Source organism: Callithrix jacchus, chromosome 5 (assembly GCF_049354715.1).
Source record: "Callithrix jacchus isolate 240 chromosome 5, calJac240_pri, whole genome shotgun sequence".
NCBI lineage: Eukaryota > Metazoa > Chordata > Mammalia > Primates > Cebidae > Callithrix > Callithrix jacchus.
The window spans coordinates 70,225,302-70,252,117 of record NC_133506.1 but is presented as its reverse complement, the minus strand read 5'-3'; the positions used below and the strand labels follow the sequence as shown (position 1 = coordinate 70,252,117).

Below are 26,816 nucleotides of genomic sequence, written 5' to 3'. Positions count from 1 at the left end.
TGGATCATGAGGTCAGAAGTTCAAGACAAGCCTGACCAAGATGGTGAAACCCCATTTCTATTTAAAAAAAAAAAATGCAGGTGCTGCCCTCACAAATCTATTTCACAAGGCATTGATCAATGGTATAGCTTCTGGACCCTCCCAGCTGGGATGAGTAGGTCTAAAGTGACTAATCCACTCCACCATCCCAATCTCCCTAAGCCTTTGGATCTCTTCCTCAACATTAAACCTCGGGAGATCAGGCATTTCCAGCTTCCTCACAGTGGGCAATCATTTGCCATCATTTAGCCCCTATTTCGGCTAACCAAGCAAATAAACTACTAGAACCTTTTTTTGAGGGGGACGGATTACAGGCTTGAGCTACCACACCTGGCCTCAATTATTTTAATCTTTGAATAACTTCAGAAGTCTGGGGTTCCTTTTTTCTTTTTTTTTGAGACGGAGTCTCCCTCTGTAACACAGGCTGGAATGCAGTGATCTTGGCTCACTGCAACCTCCACCTCCCGGGTTCAAGCAATTCTGCCTCAGCCTCTTGAGTAGCTAGGATTACAGGCATGAGCCATCATAACCAGCTAATTATTTTTATATTTTTAGTAGAGATGAGGTTCCACCATGTTTGCCAGACTCCTCTCCTGGACTCAGGCAATCTACCGGCCTTGGCCCCCCAAAGTGCTGAGTGCTGGAATTACAGGTGTGAACCACCCTCCCGGCCACCATCCACGTTCACGGCAGAGCCCAGGATGGTATTCTGTAGAAAGATCCTCGTTTGGGGTCTTGTTCGCTTTTGAACCCACTCCAGAAAATCTCTTGTTCTTTTTCCCGGCACTCCACGACACTGCTTTCGTCAAGGTTCCTAAATCCAATGGCTACTTGTCAAGCTTCAACTTCCTTGACCCATCAACAGCTTTCCACATAGTTGAGCGTTCCCTGGATCCAGACATACCTTCTGGGCTTGGTTTCCGGAACACGTAGCCCTCCTGGTTTTCCTTCTGCCAGTTCCTCCTTGATTTGGAGAGCCCCAGGGCTCATTCTTCACCCCTCTGCTGCCTTCCGGCTACACATTCTTTCTGGTTGGGAGGCACTCCTCCAGACTCATGGTCTCCAAAGAGTCCCAGCCTGGAGTCCAGAATGGCACATCCAGCGGCCTGGCTGACACCTCTGCTTGGCCGTCTGGCTTCCCGCCTCTCTAGCTCGTCCTCTCCAAAACCGATCAGGACATCCCGCGCCCTCCCCCACTCCCTACTCCCAACCCCCCAGTCCCCCAATCCCGAAGCCACAAACCTAGTCCTCGCCCAACTCTGAATGCGGCAGTCGCTCTGGCCTACACCCTTGGAGCCACCCTCCACTCCTTTCTCTCACCCCCATCCCAACTCTCCGCAAAGGCCGTCAGCTCTGCTTTCAGAGTACAGCCAGCATCTGGCCACCTCTCGGCCCCCGCACTGCCCCACCCGGGCCCAGGCCCTCGCTGCCTTCCCGTTTCTCTGCCCAGGCCCCAGTAGCCGGTCCGAACTCTCGCGTTCCCAGGGAGGTGGTGGTCGCGCTCACGGCGCAACCGCCCATCCTCAGGGCGCCCCCTCCGAGGGAGGGGAGCCCACGAGGCCCGGCCAGATCCGACGCCCTCCGCGGTCACATCCCAGACCCCTGCCCCTCCCGCCCAGGCCCCCGCCCCTCCCTCGCCCCGTCCTGACCTGCGTCAGGCGAGGAGGCGGTGAGAGGAATCCGCGTCCCAAGAAAAGAGGCAGCTTTCCCTACACGGCACGGGACACGGTCCGTGCACAGATGCCACGGGAGGCGCGGGCGCTGGGGAGAATCCTTGCTGGGCCCTCGCCGTCCACGCGCCGCCTCCCTACATCCGGTATCTGGTGGTCAGCCTTCTGCCTGGCAGAGGGAAATGAGCCCCCAGTCCAGCAGGTACGAGGCTGGTCTCCCCACCCGATGGTGACGAACTAAAGACCCAGCGCAGCCTGGTCTCTTATGATGATGCCTTGCGACCTCGTCTTTCTCCAGGAAAACGTGGACCGCTCTCCGCCAACAGCTCTTTTCCACAGACCCATCTTGCCTTCGCCCCGCAGTCTCTTTGGGTTCTGTCTTTTGGCTGGATTGACCCGAACAAGGAAGTCGCCCCCAGCGGAGCCCCGGCCCTTGATGCGGAGGCGGCCAGGGGGCGGAGTGAAACGAGGTGATCACGCCTCCTGGGGGAGAGGGCGGGGCATGCAAATTTGAAATGAAAGCCCGGAAACGCGGGAATAGCAAGGGTATAAGATTTCTCTTTTAAAACGTGGAGAATAAAAAAATCAGCCCGAGTGTGTAATGGCGCGAATAGCGATGTGGATGTGACAACGAGAATGAGGCGAGGAGCGAGGCTGGGGCTCTCACCGCGACTGTAATGTGGATGACGGCGGGACGGTGACGGCGGGGACGAGAACGACAGCATCGCTTCTCGGCCTTTTGGCTAAGATCAAGTGTAGTATCTGTTCTTATCAGTTTAATATCTGATACGTCCTCTATCCGAGGACAACATATTAAATGGATTTTTGGCGCAAGGAATTGGAATAGGAGCTTGCTCCATCTTCTCCACGCATCGACCTGGTATTGCAGTACTTCCAGGAACGGTGCACCCCCTCGAGGGTAAACTGCTGTGTTCCTGAAAATAGACTACTTCCTGTTACGTCTTTAAGTTCTTCCCCAGTAAACTTTTCTGCTTGGCGGTGAGTGAAGGTTCTCTGATGAGGAAAGGCTGCAGTGTTATTCTGTTTTGGACTTCAACTATTCGTTGCTGTTAATGTAACACACCAGTTTCGGACTCATGCAGCTAAAACGTTAAGAAAAGAAATTACTTAGGTAGCAAGCGATTTTCTTTAGTCTTCCCCGTTATCTAACGTTCCGGTTACTTCTGTTCTTAGGGTTCTTTTCTCTCCTTTTTCTTCATGTCAAGTCTCGCTTTGTTGCCCAAGCTCGAGTGGAGGTGGCGCGATCTCCGCTCATTCTAACTTCCAGTTCCCGGGTTTAGGCTATTCTCCCGCCTCGGCCTCTCCACTACTTGGGACTACAGGCATGCACCACCGCGCCCGGGTAACTTTTCTCCCTCAAAAATATAAACAACGAAAAATAGAAATACAACTGGACAGCTCCAGTTCTGGAATACAACTTGGCACATATGAGGGGCTCAGACAATACGTGCCATGGGCCAAGCCCTGTGGAGAACCACCCAGACAGGGCCCTGCGGTCAAGTTCATGCTGTATCTCCTTTTCCTTGGATGTTGTGAGAATAGGGAGCCATGGAGGGCTTGGGAGGCAGAGAAGGGATGAACTTCCTCGGCTAGTGCACAAAGTAACTCCCCTATCCCCAACCAGAGTCTGCAGCTGCCGCTGCCTCCCCAGGCCTCTCCAACTCTAGTCCCCAATAAGGCTGGCCCAGAACAGGAATAGAGTGGCCCACAGCTTCTTCGAGGACAGAGAGGGTGGCTGCAGCTAAACCTGGCTTGGCAGGTGGCTCACTGAGGCAGGGCAGAGCTTCAGCTGGGGGTAGGGCCTGGGGGCCAGACACCTGGGTTTCTGAGCTTCCCTGGCTCTGCCTCACTCTCTCGTGGCCTCAGGAGGGGCTGGAGCCTCGCTGAGCCTCTGTAACCTCCAGGAGAAGCCCGCTGCCCTAGGCATGAAGATACACAAGTTCTGATAAACATTGTATAGCCGATGTATATATAGACCCTCCCACCTGGTTTCCAAAAGGATTTGCAACAGCTTTCACAAGAGGCAAAGAAATGAGCATTGACAGTGAGCCAGGGTTTACACATGGGGCCCTCACGTCACAGGCCTGGGGGACTAGAACAGGGATAAGAAGATAGAATCCAGATCCCTCCAGGAATCGCATGTGTATGAGAGTGAGCTCCCCATCAGAGCAGCTATGCAAACAGAGGCCAGTGTAGTGTGAATCTCCCCGAAGCTGGAGTCCAGTGTAGTGTGATCTTGGATCACTGCAATCTCCGCCTCCCGGGTTCAAGCTATTCTCCTGCCTCAGCCTCTCTAGTAGCTGGGACTTAATACAGACGCTTGTCACCACGCTTAGCTAATTTTTGTATTTTTAGTAGAGGCGGGGTTTCACCATGTTCCTCAGGCTGGTCTTGAACTTCTGGGCTCAAGTGGTCTACCCGCCTCAGCCTCTCAAAGTGCTGGGATTACAGGCGAGAGCCAGAGAGCCACTATGCCAGCCTCAGGAAGGTTTTCTTTTTCTTTCTTTTTTTTTTTAAGTAGAGACGGGGTTTCACCATGTTGACCAGGATGGTCTCGATCCCTTGACCTAGTGATCCACCCGCCTCGGCCTCCCAAGCTGCCCAAGGCCTTCCCCTGGCACGGGCGAACAGGGCCTCCTCAGAGCACACTGGGACACCCAGTCCTGCCCGCCACCTTTACGGGTGTCATTTCATCTTTTGATTTTTAAAAATTTATCCTGTTGATTTTTTTCTTTTGCTTTCTGGGTTTGGCTTTTCTTGCATGGTTTGCAGCTGATCAATTCTCCCCCATCCCCTAAGGCACCAGCAGGCAGAGCCTCACACTGCTCCAGCTGGGGTCTAGTGGGAGGGGCCCAAGTCTCTGCTCAGCGAAGTGCAAGGGGAGCCTTCCAGCTTACTCTCCTTGAGGACTGGCTCCATAGGGGCTATGGATTTGCTTTGGTGGTGTTTTAAAAAAAAAGAAAATATATTTTTTTGAAAAAAGGACTGCCCATCCCGGGTCCTTTTCTGTTGGGTTGGGGCAGGTACCTGGTTGCTGTTTTAATTAAAAAAAGATAAGGACTAAAGGTTGTGTGAGTCTACGTGACACCTGCGAGCCCCACTCTTACTCGGGGAAGGTTGTGGTGCCTTGAGGGACCCTTGCCTCTGGGCTAGGGCCAGGGTGGTGTGTTCAGGGGAGGGAGTGGCTCACACTTGTAATCACAGCACATTGGGAGGCCAAGGTGGGAGGATCGCTTGAGCCCAGGAGCTTGAGACCAGCTGGGGTGACATAGCGACACCCTATCTCTACAAAAAAGCCAGGTGTGGTCGTGCATGTCTGTAGTCCCAACTACACCAGGAGCTGAAGTGGGAGGACAGTTTGAGCCCAGGAGTTTGAGGCTGCAATGAGTGGTGATCACCACTGCACTCCAGCCTGGGTGACAGATTGAGACCCTGTCTTGATTCAAAAAAAGAAAAAAGAAGAACAAATCACCTAGTTTGTGGTATTTTGTTATAGCAACAATGAAACTGATGAAGACAGGTCCCCAACGCCAGCATTATCTCATCCTGGCTTACTTGTGGAGAAGGGCTGTGGTGGGCAGGCAGGACCAGTCATCTCATCTTCCAACATGGGCTTCACATCTGACCACACCTCTCCCTGATGTACCAGTCCCCTCAACCATAGCCCCACCAGGGCCTGCTGGCCTCTGCTTGCATAGCTGCTCTGATGGGGAGCTCACTCTCATACACATTCGATTCCTGGAGGGATCTGGGTTCTATCTTCTTTTTTTTTTTTTTTTTTTTAATTTTTCATTGGATTATAGGTTTTGGGGTACATGACCAGAGCATGCAAGACAGTTGCGTAGGTACACACATGGCAGTGTGCTTTGCTTTTCTTCTCCCCTTCACCCTCATTTGGCATTTCTCCCCAGGCTATCCCTCCCCACCTCCCCCTCCCACTGGCCTTCCCCTTTTCCCCCCAATAGACCCCACTGTTTAGTACTCCCCTTTCTGTGTCCATGTGTTCTCATTTTTCATCACCCACCTATGAGTGAGAATATGCGGTGTTTCATTTTCTGTTCTTGTGTCAGTTTGCTGAGGATGATGTTTTCCAGATTCATCCATGTCCCTACAAACGACACGAACTCATCATTTCTGATTGCTGCATAATATTCCATGGTGTATATGTGCCACATTTTTCCAATCCAGTCTATTATCAATGGGCATTTGGGTTGATTCCGGGTCTTTGCTATTGTAAACAGTGCTGCAATGAACATTCGTGTACATGTGTCCTTATAGTAGAATGATTTATAGTCTTTTGGATATATACCCAGTAATGGGATTGCTGGGTCAAATGGAATTTCTACTTCTAAGGCCTTGAGGAATCGCCACACCGTCTTCCACAATGGTTGAACTAATTTACACTCCCACCAACAGTGTAAAAGTGTTCCTTTTTCTCCACATCCTCTCCAGCATCTGTTGTCTCCAGATTTTTTAATGATCGCCATTCTAACTGGCGTGAGATGGTATCTCAATGTGGTTTTGATTTGCATCTCTCTGATGACCAGTGACGCTGAGCATTTTTTCATATGATTGTTGGCCTCATATATGTCTTCTTTCGTAAAGTGTCGGTTCATATCCTTTGCCCACTTTTGAATGGGCTTGTTTGTTTTTTTCCTGTAAATCTGTTTGAGTTCTTTGTAAATTCTGGATATCAGCCCTTTGTCAGATGGGTAGACTGCAAAAATTTTTTCCCATTCTGTTGGTTGCCGATCCACTCTAGTGACTGTTTCTTTTGCCGTGCAGAAGCTGTGGAGTTTCATTAGGTCCCATTTGTCTATTTTGGCTTTTGTTGCCAATGCTTTTGGTGTTTTGTTCATGAAGTCCTTGCCTACTCCTATGTCCTGGATGGTTTTGCCTAGATTTCCTTCTAGGGTTTTTATGGTGCCAGGTCTTATGTTTAAGTCTTTAATCCATCTGGAGTTAATTTTAGTGTAAGGTGTCAGGAAGGGGTCCAGTTTCTGCTTTCTGCACATGGCTAGCCAGTTTTCCCAACACCATTTGTTAAACATGGAATCCTTTCCCCATTGCTTGTTTTTGTCGGGTTTATCAAAGATTGTATAGTTGTATGTATGTTGTGTTGCCTCCGGTGCCTCTGTTTTGTTCCATTGGTCTATATCTCTGTTTTGGTACCAGTACCATGCTGTTTTGATTACTGTAGCCTTGTAGTCTAGTTTGAAATCCGGTAGTGTGATGCCCCCCGCTGTGTTCTTTTTGCTTAGAATTGACTTGGCTATGCGGGCTCTCTTTTGGTTCCATATGAAGTTCATGGTGGTTTTTTCCAGTTCTGTGAAGAAAGTCAATGGTAGCTTGATGGGTATAGCATTGATTCTGTAAATTACTTTGGGCAGTATAGCCATTTTCACGATGTTAATTCTTCCTAACCATGAACATGGAATGTTTCTCCATCTGTTTGTGTCCTCTCTGATTTCGTTGAGCAGTGGTTTGTAGTTCTCCTTGAAGAGGTCCCTTAGGTTCCTTGTGAGTTGTATTCCAAGGTATTTTATTCTTTTTGTAGCAATTGCGAATGGCAGTTCGCTCTTGATTTGGCTTTCTTTAAGTCTGTTATTGGTGTAGACGAATGCTTGTGATTTTTGCACATTGATTTTATATCCTGAGACTTTGCTGAAGTTGCTTATCAGTTTCAGGAGTTTTTGGGCTGAGGCGATGGGGTCTTCTAGGTATACTATCATGTCGTCTGCAAATAGAGACAATTTGGCTTCCACCTTTCCTATTTGAATACCCTTTATTTCTTTTTTTTGCCTGATTGCTCTGGCTGGAACTACCAGTACTATATTGAATAGGAGTGGTGAGAGAGGGCATCCTTGTCTAGTGCCAGATTTCAAAGGGAATGCTTCCAGTTTTTGCCCATTCAGTATGATATTGGCTGTTGGTTTGTCATAAATAGCTTTTATTACTTTGAGATACGTTCCATCGATACCGAGTTTATTGAGGGTTTTTAGCATAAAGGGCTGTTGAATTTTGTCAAATGCCTTCTCTGCGTCAATTGAGATAATCATGTGGTTTTTGTTTTTGGTTCTGTTTATGTGATGAATTACGTTGATAGACTTGCGTATGTTGAACCAGCCTTGCATCCCTGGGATGAATCCTACTTGATCATGATGAATAAGTTTTTTGATTTGCTGTTGCAATCGGCTTGGCAATATTTTATTGAAGATTTTTGCATCTATGTTCATCATGGATATTGGCCTGAAGTTTTCTTTTCTCGTTGGGTCTCTGCCGGGTTTTGGTATCAGGATGATGTTGGTCTCATAAAATGATTTGGGAAGGATTCCCTCTTTTTCGATTGTTTGAAATAGTTTTAGAAGGAATGGTACCAGCTCCTCCTTGTGTGTCTGGTAGAACTCGGCTGTGAACCCATCTGGACCTGGGCTTTTTTTGTGTGGTAGGCTCTTAATTGCTGCCTCAACTTCAGACCTTGTTGTTGGTCTATTCATAGTTTCAGCTTCCTCCTGGTTTAGGCTTGGGAGGACACAGGAGTCCAGGAATTTATCCATTTCTTCCAGGTTTACTAGTTTATGCGCATAGAGTTGTTTGTAATATTCTCTGATGATGGTTTGAATTTCTGTGGAATCTGTGGTGATTTCCCCTTTGTCATTTTTTATTGCATGTATTTGGTTGTTCTCTCTTTTATTTTTAATCAATCTGGCTAGTGGTCTGTCTATTTTGTTGATCTTTTCAAAAAACCAGCTCTTGGATTTACTGATTTTTTGAAGGGTTTTTTGTGTCTCAATCTCCTTCAGCTCAGCTCTGATCTTAGTTATTTCTTGTCTTCTGCTGGGTTTTGAGTTTTTTTGATCTTGCTCCTCTAGCTCTTTCAATTTTGACGATAGGGTGTCAATTTTGGATCTCTCCATTCTCCTCATATGGGCACTTATTGCTATATACTTTCCTCTAGAGACTGCTTTAAATGTGTCCCAGCGGTTCTGGCACGTTGTGTCTTCGTTCTCATTGGTTTCGAAGAACTTCTTTATTTCTGCCTTAATTTCGTTGTTTACCCAGTCAACATTCAAGAGCCAGTTGTTCAGTTTCCATGAAGCTGTGCGGTTCTGGGTCTGTTTCTGAATTCTGAGTTCTAACTTGATTGCACTATGGTCTGAGAGGCTGTTTGTTATGATTTCAGTTGTTTTGCATTTGCTGAGGAGTGCTTTACTTCCAATTATGCGGTCAATTTTAGAATAGGTGTGATGTTGTGCTGAGAAAAATGTATATACTGTGAATTTGGGGTGGAGAGTTCTGCAAATGTCTCTCAGGTTTGCTTGTTTCAGGTCTGAGTTCAAGCCCTGGATATCCTTGTTGATTTTCTGTCTGGTTGATCTGTCTAGTATTGACAGTGGAGTGTTAAAGTCTCCCACTATTATTGTGTGGGAGTCTAAGTCCTTTTGTAAGTCATTAAGAACTTGCCTTATGTATCTGGTTGCTCCTGCATTGGGTCCATATATGTTTAGGATCGTTAGCTCTTCTTGTTGTATGGATCCTTTTACCATTATGTAATGGCCTTCTTTGTCTCTTTTGATCTTTGTTGCTTTAAAGTCTATTTTATCAGAGATGAGAATTGCAACTCCTGCTTTTTTTTGCTTTCCATTAGCTTGGTAAATCTTCCTCCATCCCTTTATTTTGAGGCTTTGTGTATCCTTGCATGTGAGATGGGTTTCCTGGATACAGCACACTGATGGGTTTTGGCTTTTTATCCAATTTGCCAGTCTGTGTCTTTTGATTGGTGCATTTAGTCCATTTACATTTAGGGTTAATATTGTTATGTGTGAATTTGATACTGCCATTTTGATGCTACGTGGCTGTTTTGCCTGTTAGTTGTTGTAGATTCTTCATTATGTTGAAGCTCTTTGGCATTCAGTGTGATTTTGGAATGGCTGGTACTGGTTGATCCTTTCTATGTGTAGTGCCTCTTTTAGGAGCTCTTGTAAAGCAGGCCTGGTGGTGACAAATCTCTGAGTACTTGCTTGTTCGCAAAGGATTTTATTTTTCCTTCACTTCTGAAGCTCAGTTTGGCTGGATATGAAATTCTGGGTTGAAAGTTCTTTTCTTTAAGAATGTTGAATATTGGCCCCCACTCTCTTCTGGCTTGTGTTTCTGCTGAGAGATCTGCTGTGAGTCTGATGGGCTTCCCTTTGTGGGTGACCCGACCTTTCTCTCTGGCTGCCCTTAGTATTCTCTCCTTTATTTCAACCCTGTTGAATCTGACGATTATGTTCCTTGGGGTTGCTCTTCTTGCGGAATATCTTTGTGGTGTTCTCTCTATTTCCTGCAATTGAGTGTTGGCCTGTCTTGCTAGGTGGGGGAAATTTTCCTGGATGATGTCCTGAAGAGTATTTTCCAGCTTGGATTCATTCTCTTCGTCCCCTTCTGGTACACCTATCAAACGTAGGTTAGGTCTTTTCACATAGTCCCACATTTCTTGGAGACTTTGTTCATTCCGTTTTGCGCTTTTTTCTCTGATCTTGGTTTCTCGTTTTATTTCATTGAGTTGGTCTTTGACTTCAGATATTCTTTCTTCTGCTTGGTCGATTCGGCTATTGAAACTTGTGTTTGCTTCTCGAAGTTCTCGTATTGTGTTTTTCAGCTCCTTTAATTCATTCATATTCCTCTCTAAGTTATCCATTCTTGTTATCATTTCCTCGAATCTTTTTTCAAATCCTTTTTCAAGGTTCTTAGTTTCTTTGCATTGATTTAATACGTGATCTTTTAGCTCACAAAAGTTTCTCATTATCCATCTTCTGAAGTCTAATTCCGTCATTTCGTCACAGTCATTCTCCGTCCAGCTTTGTTCCCTTGCTGGTGAGGAGTTTTGGTCCTTTCTAGGAGGCGAGGTGTTCTGGTTTCGGGTGTTTTCCTCCTTTTTGCGCTGGTTTCTTCCCATCTTTGCGGATTTGTCCGCTGGTCGTTTGCGTAGTTGCTGACTTTTCGATTGGGTCTCTGAGTGGACACCCGGAATGTTGATGAAGTGTTTCTGTTGCTTGGTTTTCCTTCTACCAGTCTAGCCCCTTTGCTGTACGACTGCTGAGGTCCGCTCCAGGCCCTGCCTGTCTGGGGTGCACCTCTAGCAGCTGTGGCACAGTGAGGGATGCTACCAGTTTCTTTTTCTGCTATCTTTGTCCCAGGATGATGCCTGCCTAATGTCAGTCTTTTGGATATAGAGGGGTCAGGGAGCTGCTTGAGGAGACAGTTTGTACTTTATATGGGCTTAATTGCTGAGCTGTGAGCTCTGTTGTTCATTCAGGGCTGTTAGGCTGCTATGTTTGATTCTGCTGCAACAGAGCTCATTAAAAAACCCCCCTTTTTTTTTTCTCAAATGCTCTGTGTTGAGGGGTTTGGGCTTTATTTTTGGATGTTCGATGAGGTGTCCTGTCCAGCTGGAAGGCAGACTAGCCACTGTTTGGCTGCCGAGGCTCCTCCCTGCTGTTTTGTGATTCGCCCTGTTCCTGCAGGCTCTGCTGTGGTCTCCGCCACGCCCTGCGGTGGAGTCTCTTCGTTGTAGCGTGTTGCCTCAGCAACGGCAGGCTGCGTCAGCAGTGGGCGTGTATCTCAGTAGGGACGGGTTGCCTCGGCAACGGCTGGCTGCGTCAGCAGTGGGCGTGTCTCTCAGTTGGGGCTGGTTGCCTCGGTAGTGGTGGACGCCCCTCCCCCACAGAGCGTCTCGGACCGTCTGCTCGGGATAGTTTGAAATCGCGGTTTTGTTCATCCCACTGGGTATCCCAAACGATCTGTCTCTGCAATCCCCTGGGCTGGGCCACTGTCCAAGTCTCGTTCAGTCTCAAGTCCAGCCCTCTCAAGTCTCAGGTTGCCAGTTCAACAGGGCACCCGGACAAGCACGCCCTGTGGGGATTGCTGGGTAGGGCTGGCCGCCACCGCCCTGGCTGCCGGCTTTGCCAGGCAGACCTACTGCCTGGCGTCCCCTGTCTTTTTATACTTGGGAGTTTCCCCGTTCTGTGGGCAACAAAGATCAGTCTGTAAATGCAGCTCTGACTCACCGTTTGTGGATTCAACGCGAGCTCCAATCCTGGGTTGTTCTCACAGTGCCATCTTGAGTCCTCCCCGGGTTCTATCTTCTTATCCCTGTTCTAGTCCCCCAGGCCTGTGACGTGAGGGCCCCATGTGTAAACCCTGGCTCACTGTCAATGCTCATTTCTTTGCCTCTTGTGAAAGCTGTTGCAAATCCTTTTGGAAACCAGGTGGGAGGGTCTATATATACATCAGCTATACAGTGTTTATCAGAACTTGTGTATCTTCATGCCTAGGGCAGCCGGCTTCTCCTGGAGGTTACAGAGGCTCAGCGAGGCTCCAGCCCCTCCTGAGGCCACGAGAGAGTGAGGCAGAGCCAGGGAAGCTCAGAAACCCAGGTGTCTGGCCCCCAGGCCCTACCCCCAGCTGAAGCTCTGCCCTGCCTCAGTGAGCCACCTGCCAAGCCAGGTTTAGCTGCAGCCACCCTCTCTGTCCTCGAAGAAGCTGTGGGCCACTCTATTCCTGTTCTGGGCCAGCCTTATTGGGGACTTGAGTTGGAGAGGCCTGGGGAGGCAGCGGCAGCTGCAGACTCTGGTTGGGGATGGGGGAGTTACTTTGTGCACTAGCCGAGGAAGTTCATCCCTTCTCTGCCTCCCAAGCCCTCCATGGCTCCCTATTCCCACAACATCCAAGGAAAAGGAGGTACAGCATGAACTTGACTGCAGGGCTCTGTCTGGGTGGTTCTCCACAGGGCTTGGCCCATGGCACGTATTGTCTGAGGCCCTCATATGTGCCAGGTTGTATTCCAGAACTGGAGCTGTCCCGTTCAGACAGAGCTGGGCCTGCTCAGCCAGGCGTCAGGCAGGGAGGAGGCACTCACCCTCCAGGAAAGCCCCGCTGCCCCCATGATCACTCCAGGGGGAAGCAGTGAACTAGATCTAAGTTAATTAGCAAAGTCATTTAAACTAGTTAAGCTTAATTACATCAAATGATTATATTCAATTAATTAAATTATTTACCTTTGAATTTAAAATCCCAGGGGCAGGCAGGGATTTCGTGCCACCCAAGAGACCTAGGGGTTGAAGGACAGATGGCACAGGCCCTGCAGGCCATGGCAGAGAGGCTGAACTTCATATTCAGGGCATAAGGGAAGTCATGGGAGGGCTGTGAGCTGGGAGAGAGGTCATCTGATTGCATTCAGCCCCCACTGTCGCCAGCCCTTGGGTTAGACAACCTTGAATTTCACACCCTCGCCCCAGGTTGTATGACCTTGAAGATGTCACTGCACCTCTCAGAGACTCAGTTTCCTCATCTGCAAATTGAAGCATGATCTTGCGGACTGAGGGTGCTTTCAACAGAACCCTGGGGTGAGGAACCTGCGGTACACAGTAGGCGCCCCAGGAATCATACTGTCCCTCTGGTCCCTGCCTCCATTGCCTCCTCTTGGGCAAAGCCCAAGTTTACTCTTCTTCCTCCAGTCACCTTCAACTACAATCTGTCCCCGTGAGCTCCCTGAGGACACATATCCATGGAGGAGCTGGGCTTGCCCTTAGACCCTGGGGTAGGAGGCAGGAGGAATGTGACCCAGGACTGTGAGATTTCACAGGCTGCGCTTATGAGAGTGCATACACCTGCCATCTTGGGTCCTGAAGCCCTGACTGGACTAGGGCAGAACCTGGCCGGGTGCCCAGACCCCCTCTTGGGGCCCACTTGGTCCCTTCTGTCTGTGGGTGACTTACAGTGAGTCATCACGTCTCCCCTTCATGGAGTGGAGCGGAGGTGTCAAGGCTGCTTGCGTGAGTGCAAAGCTGAGGCTGCTGTTCCTCAACAGCAGGAGCATCTGTCCAGCTGAGAGAGACCTGGAAGTATATATCCTGTGTGGTTTCCTAGGGAGGGAGCTCCAGTTGCAGCCAGCGGTAGCTCTGTTGATAACATGGCCCTGGTTGGCTCTTCCCTGTCTCACGTCTCCACTTCCCTATGGGTATTTCCTAGGATTTACTTGAGTCCAAATCTTCTCACGTCTCAGAGTGTACTGGGAGAACCCAAGGAGAATCATGGCAGGGAGTGCAGGAGCTGACCACGAAGTGCTCAGCAAATGACACAGGGATCCGTGTTGTCCCACGGGACCATGCCGTCCACACCAGCACTGGGGGCTCCCCACAGCCTGAGGTCTACTTCTCCCAGATTCTCTCGCACCTTTAGACTTCTCTGTGGCACTGCTTTCTCCTCTTCTCACCATCTCAGCCCCTCCCTGTTAGCTGTGTGGCCCTGGACAAGTCACTGCACCTCTCTGATTCTTCATGTTGTCAACCCCGTGTGCTGGGATCTGACACCCTCTCTGGGCAAATCCCAGCATGCTTTGCTGATCAGTCCTATCCCAGATCTAGTGCTGTCTGCCAGAAATCTCTGGGAGGCAGAGGATGAAGACCTGGCTGTTAGTGTGGCTGGCTGGAGGTCCTGGGGATGAAGGCTGGTGGGATGGGGTATTGCACTTCTGGTTGAAGGTCCGGGGGAGTGTTTGTGGGGCTAATGGTCATTCATCTTGTTGGGCCAGGGTGTGAGGAGGTGGGTCGAGATGGGTGGGAGAGGTTGACAGGTGTGGAAATCACAGAGGGCCTGGAAGGCTGCTGCAAAGGGTCTGAGACTCCTGGGCATACGGTAATGTTGGTGCCTTGATCGGAGCCTGCAGACCTTCTTACTGGGACAAGCCCACTCCCTCCCTGCTCTGTACTGTGCTGCTAACCCTTGCATGTTGAACCTGTACCCTCTGTACTGTGCTGCTAACCCTGCTTCTTGAACCTGTACCCTCTGTACTGTGCTGCTAACCCTTGCATGTTGAACCTGTACCCTCTGTACTGTGCTGCTAACCCTTGCATGTTGAACCTGTACCCTCTGTACTGTGCTGCTAACCCTGCTTCTTGAACCTGCTTCAGAGAAGTATGCCGCAGGAAAGCCCAGCCCCTTGCCTGAAGGCAGGACAAATTTGGAGGCCTAATTCGTGCTGTGAGCTCCCCTGGGCTCAGGCCACAGCAGGGATGGAAATGGAAGAATCCCTTGCTTGGCTTCTCCTTCTCTTTCCCAGGCTCCCTCACTGGTTTCCGCTGGGAAAACCTCCTTAGGGAAACATTTGCCCCTGAATCCTCCTCTCGGGTTCTGTCTCTGGGAGAACCTGAAGAAAGACAATCCACTGGCCCTGGGCAGGCTTTAATAGAGTGAGTTTATTGGCTAGGATGCAGGGTCGGTTACTTTTTTTTTTTTATTGAGACCGAGTTTCGCTATTGTTACCCAGGCTGGAGTGCAATGACGTGATCTTGGCTCACCACAACCTCCGTCTCCTAGGTTCAGGCAATTCTCCTGCCTCAGCCTCCTGAGTAGCTGGGATTACAGGCATGCACCACCATGCCCAGCTAATTTTTTGTATTTTTAGTAGAGATGGGGTTTCACCATGTTGACCAGGATGGTCTCCATCTCTTGACTGCCTTGGCCTCCCAAAGTGCTGGGATTACTGGCGTGAGCCACCGTGCCTGGCAAGAGTTGGTTACATATTAAAAAACAAAACTGGTTGGGCCCAGTACTTTGGGAGATGGAGGCAGGCAGATCACCTGAGGTCAGGAGTTTGAGACCAGCCTGGCCAACATGAGGAAACCCCATCTCTACTAAAAAATACAAAAATTAGCCAGGCGTGGTGGCGGGCGCCTGTAATCCCAGCTTCTTGGGAGGCTGAGGCAGGGTGAATTGTGGAACCCAAGAGATGGAGGTTGCAGTGAGCCGAGATTGCGTCACTGCACTCCAGCCTGGGCGACACAGCTAGACTCCGTCTCAAAAAACAAACAAACAAACATACTGATGCCTGCACAGAGTCCTGTCTCATCCTACCCTCAGCCACCTCCCCTCCCTGCAGAGTCCTGTCTCATCCTACCCTCAGCCACCTCCCCTCCCTGCGGAGTCCTGTCTCATCCTACCCTCAGCCACCTCCCCTCCCAAATTATCCGAACATTCCCATTTCATTCATCCCAGACACTGTATAATTTAATTCATAACTATTTCAGAGCATAGCTCTGGATTATTAGGATCTTAAAATAATGACCATAACTGTCTTTAATATTTACACAAGTAACAACCATCTCTTAATATCAGCAACGAACCAGTCTGTGTTCAAACTTCCAGTGGCCGCATAAGTAATAGAATGAACAAAAGAATGGTTTGGTTTGGTATCTGAGTAAGACCCCGTGTCGCGACGGGCTGATGGATTGCCTAACAAGGCTATTTATTTGTTGAAGAAACTGTGTTGTGAAATTGTAGAGTCTCCCCTAGTCTGCATTTCTGGTGCATCAGTAGCTGGTCTAGCCACTCGACCAGATCAGGCTGGACCTTTTTTATTTTTTGGCAAGAACACTTGGTGCGGAGTTCTGCGCTCTTCTGTTGGGAGGCAGTGTTCTGTCCTCTCTTTGTGGTATTAGCAGCTGCTGATGCTCACTGCCTAGACTCATTAATTTATTAGCGAATGCAAATAAATTTAAAACAAATTAGTGGTTTCATAATGGTGATATTCTAATGCTCTGGTTCCTTCATGTATTCACCGAAATATTTCTATAGATAGAAACTTCCCCTCAACCAAACCTCTGCTATTTGGCTACCTGATGGTACAGTTTATAAAGTCATATATGCTTGATCTGGTTCCTCTAACAGTTTTCTAAATTGAATTGTTCTTCCACTGGTGATCAAGTAGGGATAAAAAAAATAACTATGAACTCATGAGTTCAAGGATAGTTTCTGTGTTTTAATTGATTGTATTAATTGCCCTAATTGAAGTTCAAATTGTCCCATCTTCGAAGCTGGCTCTTGAGTACTTTGGACATGACCCCAGTGGTCTTTGGGAATGTGCTTGCTCTCTGGTTTGGTAAGATGCTGCAGGTTTAGTGTATGCATTTACTACTCCTGGAGTCAGCCATTTCTCCTAGGAGCTCTTATTCCTTTTAGTGAGAAATGGTGTTTAGAAACCACAACCTTTGTCAAAATAGTGTGTAAAACAAAATATAAAAAAGAAAAATAAAATGAAATTAAAAAAACCATAACTTGGGTACCTGGGGCACACAGTGGTCAGTAGTTCTCCTCCTCCTCCTCCTTACTCTTTCTTCTTCTCCTCCTCCTCTTCCTTCTTCTCCTTCTTCTCCTTCTCCTTCTTCTCCTTCTTCTCCCCTTCCTCCCCCTTCTCCTCCTCCTTCCCCTCCTCCTCCTCATCCTCCTCCTTCTTCTAATTCTTCTCCTTCTCCTCTCCTTGTTCTTCTCCTCCCCTCCCTTCCCTCTCCCTCCTCCTCTTCCCTCTTCTTTTTCCACCTCCTCCTCCCCCTCCTTCTCCTCCCTCTTCCTCTTCCCCCTCCTCTTCCTCCCCATCCACTCCCCCTCCCCTCCCTTCCTCCTCCTCCCCCTCCTCCCCTCTCTCTCCTCCGCTCCTTCTCCCCCTCCCCTCTCCCTACCCTCCCCCTCCTCCCCCTCCTCTCCCTTCTCCTCCTCCTTCTTCTTTTCTTCTTCTTTCTTCTTCTTCCTCTTCTCACAGTCTCCCTCTGTTATCCAGACTGGAGTTCAGTGGCCTGATCTTCACTCACTTCAGCCTCCACCATCTGGGTTCCAGTGATTCTCTTGCCTCAACCTTCCGAGCAGCTGGGGTTACAGGTGTGCACTACCATGTCCGGCTAATTTTGTTTTGTTTGGTTTTGTTAGTAGAGACAGGTTTCACCATGCTGGCCAGGCTGGTCTTGAATTCTTGCCCTCAAGTGATCTGCCCACCTCGGCCTCTCAAGGTGGGTCTGAAAGTGTTGGCATTACAAGCATGAGCCACCGTGCCCAGCCTGTGGTCAGTATTTCTACATCGTTAATTCATAATGATACTACCTATTCAAATTTAGGACTGCAGGGCTTTCACTTAACTTCTACTATTCATTTGTATTCATTTCCTCTAGGCAAGAATCTGGTTCTCAATGGCACAGATGAATAAAGTCAGAAAACCATTTGCATGAAGCCACTGTACACACACAGTGATATCAGAATAATATCAGCACCATCATCAACATCATACAATGATTGGAACAGTTTGAATGGTTGTTTCTTTTTGTCTTTAGGGCATATTACACCAGGGACATAGAGTCAAATGACGGTATTTTAAAGTTCCTTGGAGTACTTCCTCTCAATGTGGTTGTAAAATGTGTATACACAGGTTCCTTTGTTTCCTTTTGCTTTCAATGTTTAGGGAATTTGTAAAACTTTTATTTATTATCATATAACATACTTACATGCTTCTAAAATCAAATCCACAAAACGAATTCTATTCAGAGAAGTCTAACTTCTATTCTGTCCGTCCCACCCTTTCCCCACCCTTCCCCGTGTGTAACCATTATGCACAATATACAGCCTATCCTTCATGGCATTTGTGAATCACGGCATTTGTGAATATCCTTGGATATTCATCCCATTAAGATATGTGGTCTATGTCCCTCTGGTTGCATCTGGAGGACTTGTGACAGCTTTAGATAATAGTGTGGCAAAAATGATTCTCACAGACTTCTGAGGTGGGTTGGAAAATGCCTTAGAGCCTCCACCCAGCTCACCTGGGACACTCACACTTGGAGCTTCCTAAGCCACCACGTGAAGAAGTCCAGCCACTCCAAGACCCCTTTTTGAAGAGGCCATGTGTAGGCACCACCAGCTAAGCCCAGCCTTCCCGCCAAACACTTACGTGAGGGAGCCATCAAGGAGCCTTCAGATCAGCCCATCCTCCAACTGGATGTGAATGAGTGACCTCCATCAGTGCCACATGGGAAAGAAAAACCACCCAGCCAGCCCTGCCTGAATTCCTGACCCAAATAATTATTCATGTAATAAAATGATTGTTCAGAACCGTGAAAAGCATAGTTTGTTATGCTGATTCAGGTAATTAGAACACCCTTCCTTTTCATTTGTAATATAAGCTGGTTCATACATGTGTGTATCCTGCCCCTGTATTAGATAAATGGTAGCATATGAGAGTCACTTCCTACCTCACACTTTTCACTAGGCAATACATTCTGGCCATCACTCCAGAGAGATTTTATTTTATCTTATTTTGGTTTGAGACAGAGTCTTGCTCTGTCACCCAGGCTGGAGTATACTTGTGTGATCATAGCTTACTGCAGCCTCAACTTCCTGGGCTCAAGCAATCCTCCCTTCTCAGCCTCCTGAGTAGCTTGGATCACAGGTGTGCACCACTGCAATGGGCTATTACTTTTTTTTGAGATAGGGTCTTCCTATGTTGCCCAGGCTGGTCTCAAACTCCTGGGCTCAAGCAATCCTTCTGCCTTGGCCTCCCAAAGTGTTGGAATTATAGGTGTGAGCCTCCACCTCAGCCTGCAGAGAAATTTTTTTTTTTTGAGATGGAGTTTTCGCTCTTGTTACCCAGGCCAGAGTGCAATGGTGCAATCTTGGCTCACTGCAACCTCTGCCTCCTGGGTTCAAGCAATTCTCCCGCCTCAGCCTCCCGAGTAGCTGGGACTACAGGCGCGTGCCATCATGCCCTGCTAATTTTTGTATTTTTAGTAGAGACGGGGTTTCACCATGTATACCAGGGTGGTCTTGATCCACCCGCTTCAGCCTCCCAAAGTGCTGGATTATAGGCGTGAGCCATTGCGCCCGTGCTCCAGAGAAATTTTAAAACACAGATTTGAATTTTGTTTTGCTAGCCAATATAGAAATCTTTTTTCTCTTAATATGTGAATTAAGACCATGTATGCAATTGGTATGTTTAACTTCAGTTCTGTCATATTGTTTTCTGTTACATTTAAACTTACATAAGTTTTTAAGCAAATTGTTTTTCAGTGTGGCTTTTATTTTTCTCTGTCTCTTTTTTTTGTACTTAGAAAGGGTCATCATTTGTTGAGATGATAACCTTTATACCGTATCTGCACATAATGCTTTCAGTCCCCTCTTTTTTGTCTGTTTCCCACCATGAACAACATTGAAATTTGCTGTATGCTCTTCCCTTTGCTTTCTCTCCCAAAACACCCGATTTGAATTTAGATCCTTTCACGCCTAGATCTTAACTATAAGGCAGTCAACAAGCTTGTTCTGCTTTCCATATGCTCTTCTCATTTTCCCTGAAATATCTCGTATTTATACTGTAACATGCTATACTTTATTCCTTACAACCATTTTTTGGTCCTAATTGTACAAGTAAGTATATGCTGTATATGTTGAATCGTCACCATCAGCCCTTATGTTTATGTTTCTCTAGTTGCTTTGGCTGCCTGATGCTTGTTTTTTAATGGAGTCCTCAGGAGGTGCTCCCAGGAGTAATATTCTTGGAGTTCTCACATGTCCAAAATTGTTCATGTCCCTTAAACTTGAACATCAGTTTGGCTGGAGACATATCTTTCTTGAAACATATTTTACCCCCTTAGCAAAGTGGCTATACTAGTCCCTTGTCTTCTGGCATGAAGTATTGGTGTAGGTAAGTCTGATGACAATCTGATTTTCCTGATAAGCGACTTCATCTTTTTCTTTTTCTCATGCCATCTTGTCTAAGAGTGACTTGATCTTTTCCCAGATCCTCAATGGCATCCATAGAATATGTCCTAGAATACGATTCTCTGTTGAATGTGCTGGGTCAGTTTTTTAAAGTACACAATGTTGTTTCAAGTTTTTACTTATCTTAGGAAAGTTTTTTTTTTTAATTTTTTATTGCATTTTAGGTTTGGGGGTACATGTGCAGAACATGCAAAACAGTTGCATAGGTACACACATGGCAGTGTGTTCTGCTTCCTTTCTCCCCTTCACCCACATTTGGCATTTCTCCCCAGGCTATCCCTCCCCACCTCCCCCTCCCACTGGCCCTCCCCATTTCCCCCTAGTAGACCCCAGTGTTTAGTACTCTTCTCTCTGTGTCCATGCGTTCTCATTTTTCATCACCCACCTATGAGTGAGAATATGCGGTGTTTCGTTTTCTGTTCTTGTGTCAGTTTGCTGAGGATGATGTTCTCCAGATTTATCCATGTCCCTACAAATGACACGAAATCATCATTTCTGATTGCTGCATAATATTCCATGGTGTATAGGTGCCACATTTTCCCAATCCAGTCTATCATCAATGGGCATTTGGGTTGATTCCAGGTCTTTGCTATTGTAAACAGTGCTGCAATGAACATTCGTGTGCATGTGTCCTTATAGTAGAATGATTTATAGTCCTTTGGGTATATACCCAGTAATGGAATTGCTGGGTCAAATGGAATTTCTATTTCTAAGGCCTTGAGGAATCGCCACACCGTCTTCCACAATGGTTGGACTAATTTACACTCCCACCAACAGTGTAAAAGTGTTCCTTTTTCTCCACATCCTCTCCAGCAACTGTTGTCTCCAGATTTTTTAATGATCGCCATTCTAACTGGCGTGAGATGGTATCTCAATGTGGTTTTAATTTGCATCTCTCTGAGGACTAGTGACGATGAGCATTTTTTCATATGATTGTTGGCCTCATATATGTCTTCTTTCGTAAAGTGTCTGTTCATATCCTTTGCCCACTTTTGAATGGGCTTGTTTGTTTTTTTCTTGTAAATCCGTTTGAGTTCTTTGTAAATTCTGGATATCAGCCCTTTGTCAGATGGGTAAACTGCAAAAATTTTTTCCCATTCTGTTGGTTGCCGATTCACTCTAGTGACTGTTTCTTTTGCTGTGCAGAAGCTGTGCAGTTTGATTAGGTCCCATTTGTCTATTTTGGCTTTTGTCGCCAATGCTTTTGGTGTTTTGTTCATGAAGTCCTTGCCTACTCCTATGTCCTGGATGGTTTTGCCTAGATTTCCTTCTAGGGTTTTTATGGTGCCGGGTCTTATGTTTAAGTCTTTAATCCATCTGAAGTTAATTTTGGTGTAAGGTGTCGGGAAGGGGTCCAGTTTCTGCTTTCTGCACATGGCTAGCCAGTTTTCCCAGCACCATTTGTTGAACAGGGAATCCTTTCCCCATTGCTTGTTTTTTTCAGGTTTATCAAAGATTGTATGGTTGTAGCTATGTTGTGTTGCCTCTGATGCCTCTGTTCTGTTCCATTGATCTATATCTCTGTTTTGGTACCAGTACCAGGCTGTTTTGATTACTGTAGCCTTATAGTATAGTTTGAAATCTGGTAGTGTGATGCCCCCCGCTGTGTTCTTTTTGCTTAGAATTGACTTGGCTATGCGGGCTCTCTTTTGGTTCCATATGAAGTTCATGGTGGTTTTTTCTAGTTCTGTGAAGAAAGTCAATGGTAGCTTGATGGGGATAGCATTGATTCTGTAAATTACTTTGGGCAGTATAGCCATTTTCATGATATTAATTCTTCCTAACCATGAACATGGAATGTTTCTCCATCTGTTTGTGTCCTCTCTGATTTCGTTGAGCAGTGGTTTGTAGTTTTCCCTGAAGAGGTCCCTTACGTTCCTTGTGAGTTGTATTCCAAGGTATTTTATTCTTTTTGTAGCAATTGTGAATGGCAGTTCGTTCTTGATTTGGCTCTCTTTAAGTCTGTTATTGGTGTAGACGAATGCTTGTGATTTTTGCACATTGATTTTATATCCTGAGACTTTGCTGAAGTTGCTTATCAGTTTCAGGAGTTTTTGGGCTGAGGCGATGGGGTCTTCTAGGTATACTATCATGTCGTCTGCAAATAGAGACAATTTGGCTTCCACCTTTCCTATTTGAATACCCTTTATTTCTTTTTCTTGCCTGATTGCTCTGGCTAGAACTTCCAGAACTATATGGAATAGGAGTGGTGAAAGAGGGCATCCTTGTCTAGTGCCAGATTTCAAAGGGAATGTTTCCAGTTTTTGCCCATTCAGTATGATATTGGCTGTTGGTTTGTCATAAATAGCTTTTATTACTTTGAGATACGTTCCATCGATACCGAGTTTATTGAGGATTTTTAGCATAAAGGGCTGTTGAATTTTGTCAAATGCCTTCTTTGTGTCAATTGAGATAATCATGTGGTTTTTGTTTTTGGTTCTGTTTATGTGGTGAATTACGTTGATAGACTTGCATATGTTGAACCAGCCTTGCATCCCCGGGATGAATCCTACTTGATCGTCGTGAATAAGTTTTTTGATTTGCTGTTGCATTCGGCTTGCCAATATTTTATTGAAGATTTTTGCATCTATGTTCATCATGGATATTGGCCTGAAGTTTTCTTTTCTTGTTGGGTCTCTGCCGGGTTTTGGTATCAGGATGATATTGGTCTCGTAGAATGATTTGGGTAGGATTCCTTCTTTTTGGATTATTTGGAATAGTTTCAGAAGAAATGGTACCAGCTCCTCTTTGTGTGTCTGATAGAATTCGGCTGTGAACCCGTCTGGACCTGGGCTTTTTTTGTGTGGTAGGCTCTTAATTGCTGCCTCGACTTCTGACCTTGTTATTGGTCTATTCATAGTTTCAGCTTCCTCCTTGTTTAGGCTTGGGAGGACACAGGAGTCCAGGAATTTATCCATTTCTTCCAGGTTTACTAGTTTATGTGCATAGAGTTGTTTGTTATATTCTCTGATGATGGTTTGAATATCTGTGGAGTCTGTGGTGATTTCCTCTTTATCATTTTTTATTGCATCTATTTTGTTGTTCTCTCTTTTCTTTTTAATCAGTCTGGCTAGTGGTCTGTCTATTTTGTTGATCTTTTCAAAAAACCAGCTCTTGGATTCTTTATTGATTTATTGGAGGGTTTTTCGTGTCTCAATCTTTTTCAGCTCAGCTCTGATCTTAGTTATTTCTTGTCTTCTGCTGGGTTTTGAGTTTTTTTGATCTTGCTCCTCTAGCTCTTTCAATTTTGACGATAGGGTGTCAATTTTGGATCTGTCCATTCTTCTCATATGGGCACTTATTGCTATATACTTTCCTCTAGAGGCTGCTTTAAATGTGTCCCAGAGATTCTGGCATGTTGTGTCTTCATTCTCATTCGTTTCGAAGAACTTCTTTATTTCTGCCTTCATTTCGTTGTTTATCCAGTCAACATTCAGGAGCCAGTTGTTCAGTTTCCATGAAGCTGTGCAGTTCTGGGTTGGTTCTGAATTCTGAGTTCTAACTTGATTGCACTATGGTCTGAGAGGCTGTTTGTTATGATTTCAGTTGTTTTGCATTTGCTGAGCAGTGCTTTACTTCCAATTATGTGGTCAATTTTAGAGTAGGTATGATGTGGTGCTGAGAAGAATGTATATTCTGTGGATTTGGGGTGGAGAGTTCTGTAAATGTCTATCAGGTTTGCTTGCTCCAGGTCTGAGTTCAAGCCCTGGATATCCTTGTTGATTTTCTGTCTGGTTGATCTGTCTAATATTGACAGTGGAGTGTTAAAGTCTCCCACTATTATTGTGTGGGAGTCTAAGTCTCTTTGTAAGTCATTAAGAACTTGCCTTATGTATCTGGGTGCTCCTGTATTGGGTCCATATATGTTTAGGATCGTTAGTTCTTCTTGTTGTATCGATCCTTTTACCATTATGTAATGGCCTTCTTTGTCTCTTTTGATCTTTGTTGCTTTAAAGTCTATTTTATCAGAGATGAGGATTGCAACTCCTGCTTTCTTTTGCTCTCCATTTGCTTGGTAAATCTTCCTCCATCCCTTTATTTTGAGCCTTTGTGTATCCTTGCATGTTAGATGGGTTTCCTGGATACAGCACACTGATGGGTTTTGGCTTTTTATCCAATTTGCCAGTCTGTGTCTTTTGATTGGTGCATTTAGTCCATTTACATTTAGGGTTAATATTGTTATGTGTGAATTTGACACTGCCATTTTGATGCTAGCTGGCTGTTTTGCCCGTTAGTTGTTGTAGATTCTTCATTATGTTGATGCTTTTTAGCGTTTAGTGTGATTTTGGAATGGCTGGTACTGGTTGTTCCTTTCTATGTGTAGTGCCTCTTTCAGGAGGTCTTGTAAAGCAGGCCTGGTGGTGACAAAATCTCTGAGTACTTGCTTGTTCGCAAAGGATTTTATTTTTCCTTCACTTCCGAAGCTCAGTTTGGCTGGATATCAAATTCTGGGTTGAAAGTTCTTTTCTTTAAGGATGTTGAATATTGGCCCCCACTCTCTTCTGGCTTGTAGAGTTTCTGCTGAGAGATCTGCTGTGAGTCTGATGGGCTTCCTTTTGTGGGTGACCCGACCTTTCTCTCTGGCTGCCCTTAGTATTTTCTCCTTTATTTCAACCTTGTTGAATCTGACCATTATGTTCCTTGGGGTTGCTCTTCTTGCGGAATATCTCTGTGGTGTTCTCTGTATTTCCTGCATTTGAGTGTTGGCCTGTCTTGCTAGGTGGGGGAAATTTTCCTGGATAATGTCCTGAAGAGTATTTTCCAGCTTGGATTCATTCTCTTCATCACATTCTGGTACACCTATCAAACGTAGGTTAGGTCTCTTCACATAGTCCCACATTTCTTGGAGACTTTGTTTGTTCCTTTTTGTGCTTTTTTCTCTGATCTTGGTTTCTCGTTTTATTTCATTGATTTTATCCTCGACTTCTGATATTCTTTCTTCTGCTTGGTCAATTTGGCTATTGAAACTTGTGCATGTTTCGTGAAGTTCTTGTATTGTGTTTTTCAGCTCCTTTAATTCATTCATATTCCTCTCTAAGGTATCCATTCTTGTTATCATTTCCTCAAATCTTTTTTCAACGTTGTTAGTTTTTTTGCGTTGATTTAAAACATGTTCTTTTAGCTCAGAAAAGTTTCTCATTATCCACCTTCTGAAGTCTAATTCTGTCATTTCATCACAGTCATTCTCCGTCCAGCTTTTTTTTCTTGCTGGTGAGGAGTTTTGGTCCTTTCTAGGTGGTGAGGTGTTCTGGTTTTGGGTGTTTTCCTCCTTTTTGCTCTCCGTTCTTTTTCTAATTAACCTCTCAAGTTAACTCCTCTTGCTGTATATGCCATGTAATTGAGATTTCCCCTTAAGTAAATTATTTTTCCTTAAGTCATTGTAGCTGTACTATCTATGATTCACTGCAAATTCCCACTTTGGAAAGAGAAATGGTGGTAGGGTAGAAATGAACAAGTGTTTTCTCACAAACTCAGTATTCTCTGTAGATAAGGATTATCTACTATGACAAGGGAGTAGATCAAAGCCTTCTCTGAAAAAGTAACCACAAACAAGTAAGTTCAACTTAAGCACTTCAAAGACAGACCCACTACTCTGGGATGGTGAGGTGGGAAAGTGAGTTTTTAAGACATATGCCATCCAAATACCTAATTATGAACTCTGCAGATGAAGGTGAGCAGTCAACTGCCATTAATTTAAAAAGAACAATGTTATTCTACCTTTAGAGGTAATAGAGAATTAAATGTAATTCTAGATGAACTAAATTTTTAGAATCATCAGAGATGATCTTAAGGACACTGTATTGTTGTTCTACTACAATCAGTTAACATATGTTTTATTTCATGTTATTTTATATGGGTGATATTTCTGCATTTCATTAACAACCATATATGTATATATAATAAAACATAAATAAAAGTGAACTATATTATATCAATACACAGGCACAACCAATTCCACGAACAGACTCCATTGTAAGAAAAATATACCTGGAGTAGGGGAATATGGCGCTGTAGAAGCAACTCAGGATGGCAGCTCTCGGTGAAGACGCAGAGGGTGAGTTCACGCCACATTTCCAGATAGATCTTTGTTGCCCACAGAACGGGGAAATTCCCAGGTGTAGGAGAGACACGAGATGCCAGCACAGCTGTCTTGGCTGGCGTGGCTGTTTCGACCAGCACTGCAGCACAGTGGCACGCCACACAAAACACACTGGTCTGGGTGCCCTGTTAAACCGGCAATTTGAGATTTGGGAGCGCAGATTAGCATATTCATCTGATTAAACAAGACTTGGACAGTGAGCCAGGGCAGGAGATTCCTGGGGAGCAAGCTGTGGGCTGGTGCAGTGAGTCGCTCCATGGGAAAACACAGAGATCCCAGTGCCCTTTCAGCAGGCGACTGAAACACCTGGGAGAGAGTCAACCATTCAATTTAAAAAAAACAAAAGGGCTTTGAGGCAGGGAGCCAGGTGATCAGGCTTGACAGGTCCCACCCCCACAGGGACAAACAAA

At 46.0% G+C, this 26,816-nt stretch overlaps 1 protein-coding gene and 1 non-coding gene across 2 annotated transcripts; both read left to right on the top strand.

Moving 5' to 3' along the window:
* The first annotated feature begins 1,283 nt into the window (after positions 1 to 1,283).
* On the top strand, positions 1,284 to 4,795 carry LOC128931979 (uncharacterized). The gene is made up of 2 exons (XM_054255017.2): positions 1,284 to 1,911; positions 2,008 to 4,795. The coding sequence occupies exons 1-2, from the start codon at positions 1,303 to 1,305 to the stop codon at positions 2,221 to 2,223; spliced, it is 825 nt and encodes a 274-aa protein (XP_054110992.1). The 5' UTR covers positions 1,284 to 1,302; the 3' UTR covers positions 2,224 to 4,795.
* On the top strand, positions 2,433 to 2,623 carry LOC118154100 (U2 spliceosomal RNA). The gene has a single exon (XR_004744024.3). It is a non-coding gene; the product is annotated as a U2 spliceosomal RNA (small nuclear RNA).
* Positions 4,796 to 26,816: the final 22,021 nt, after the last annotated feature.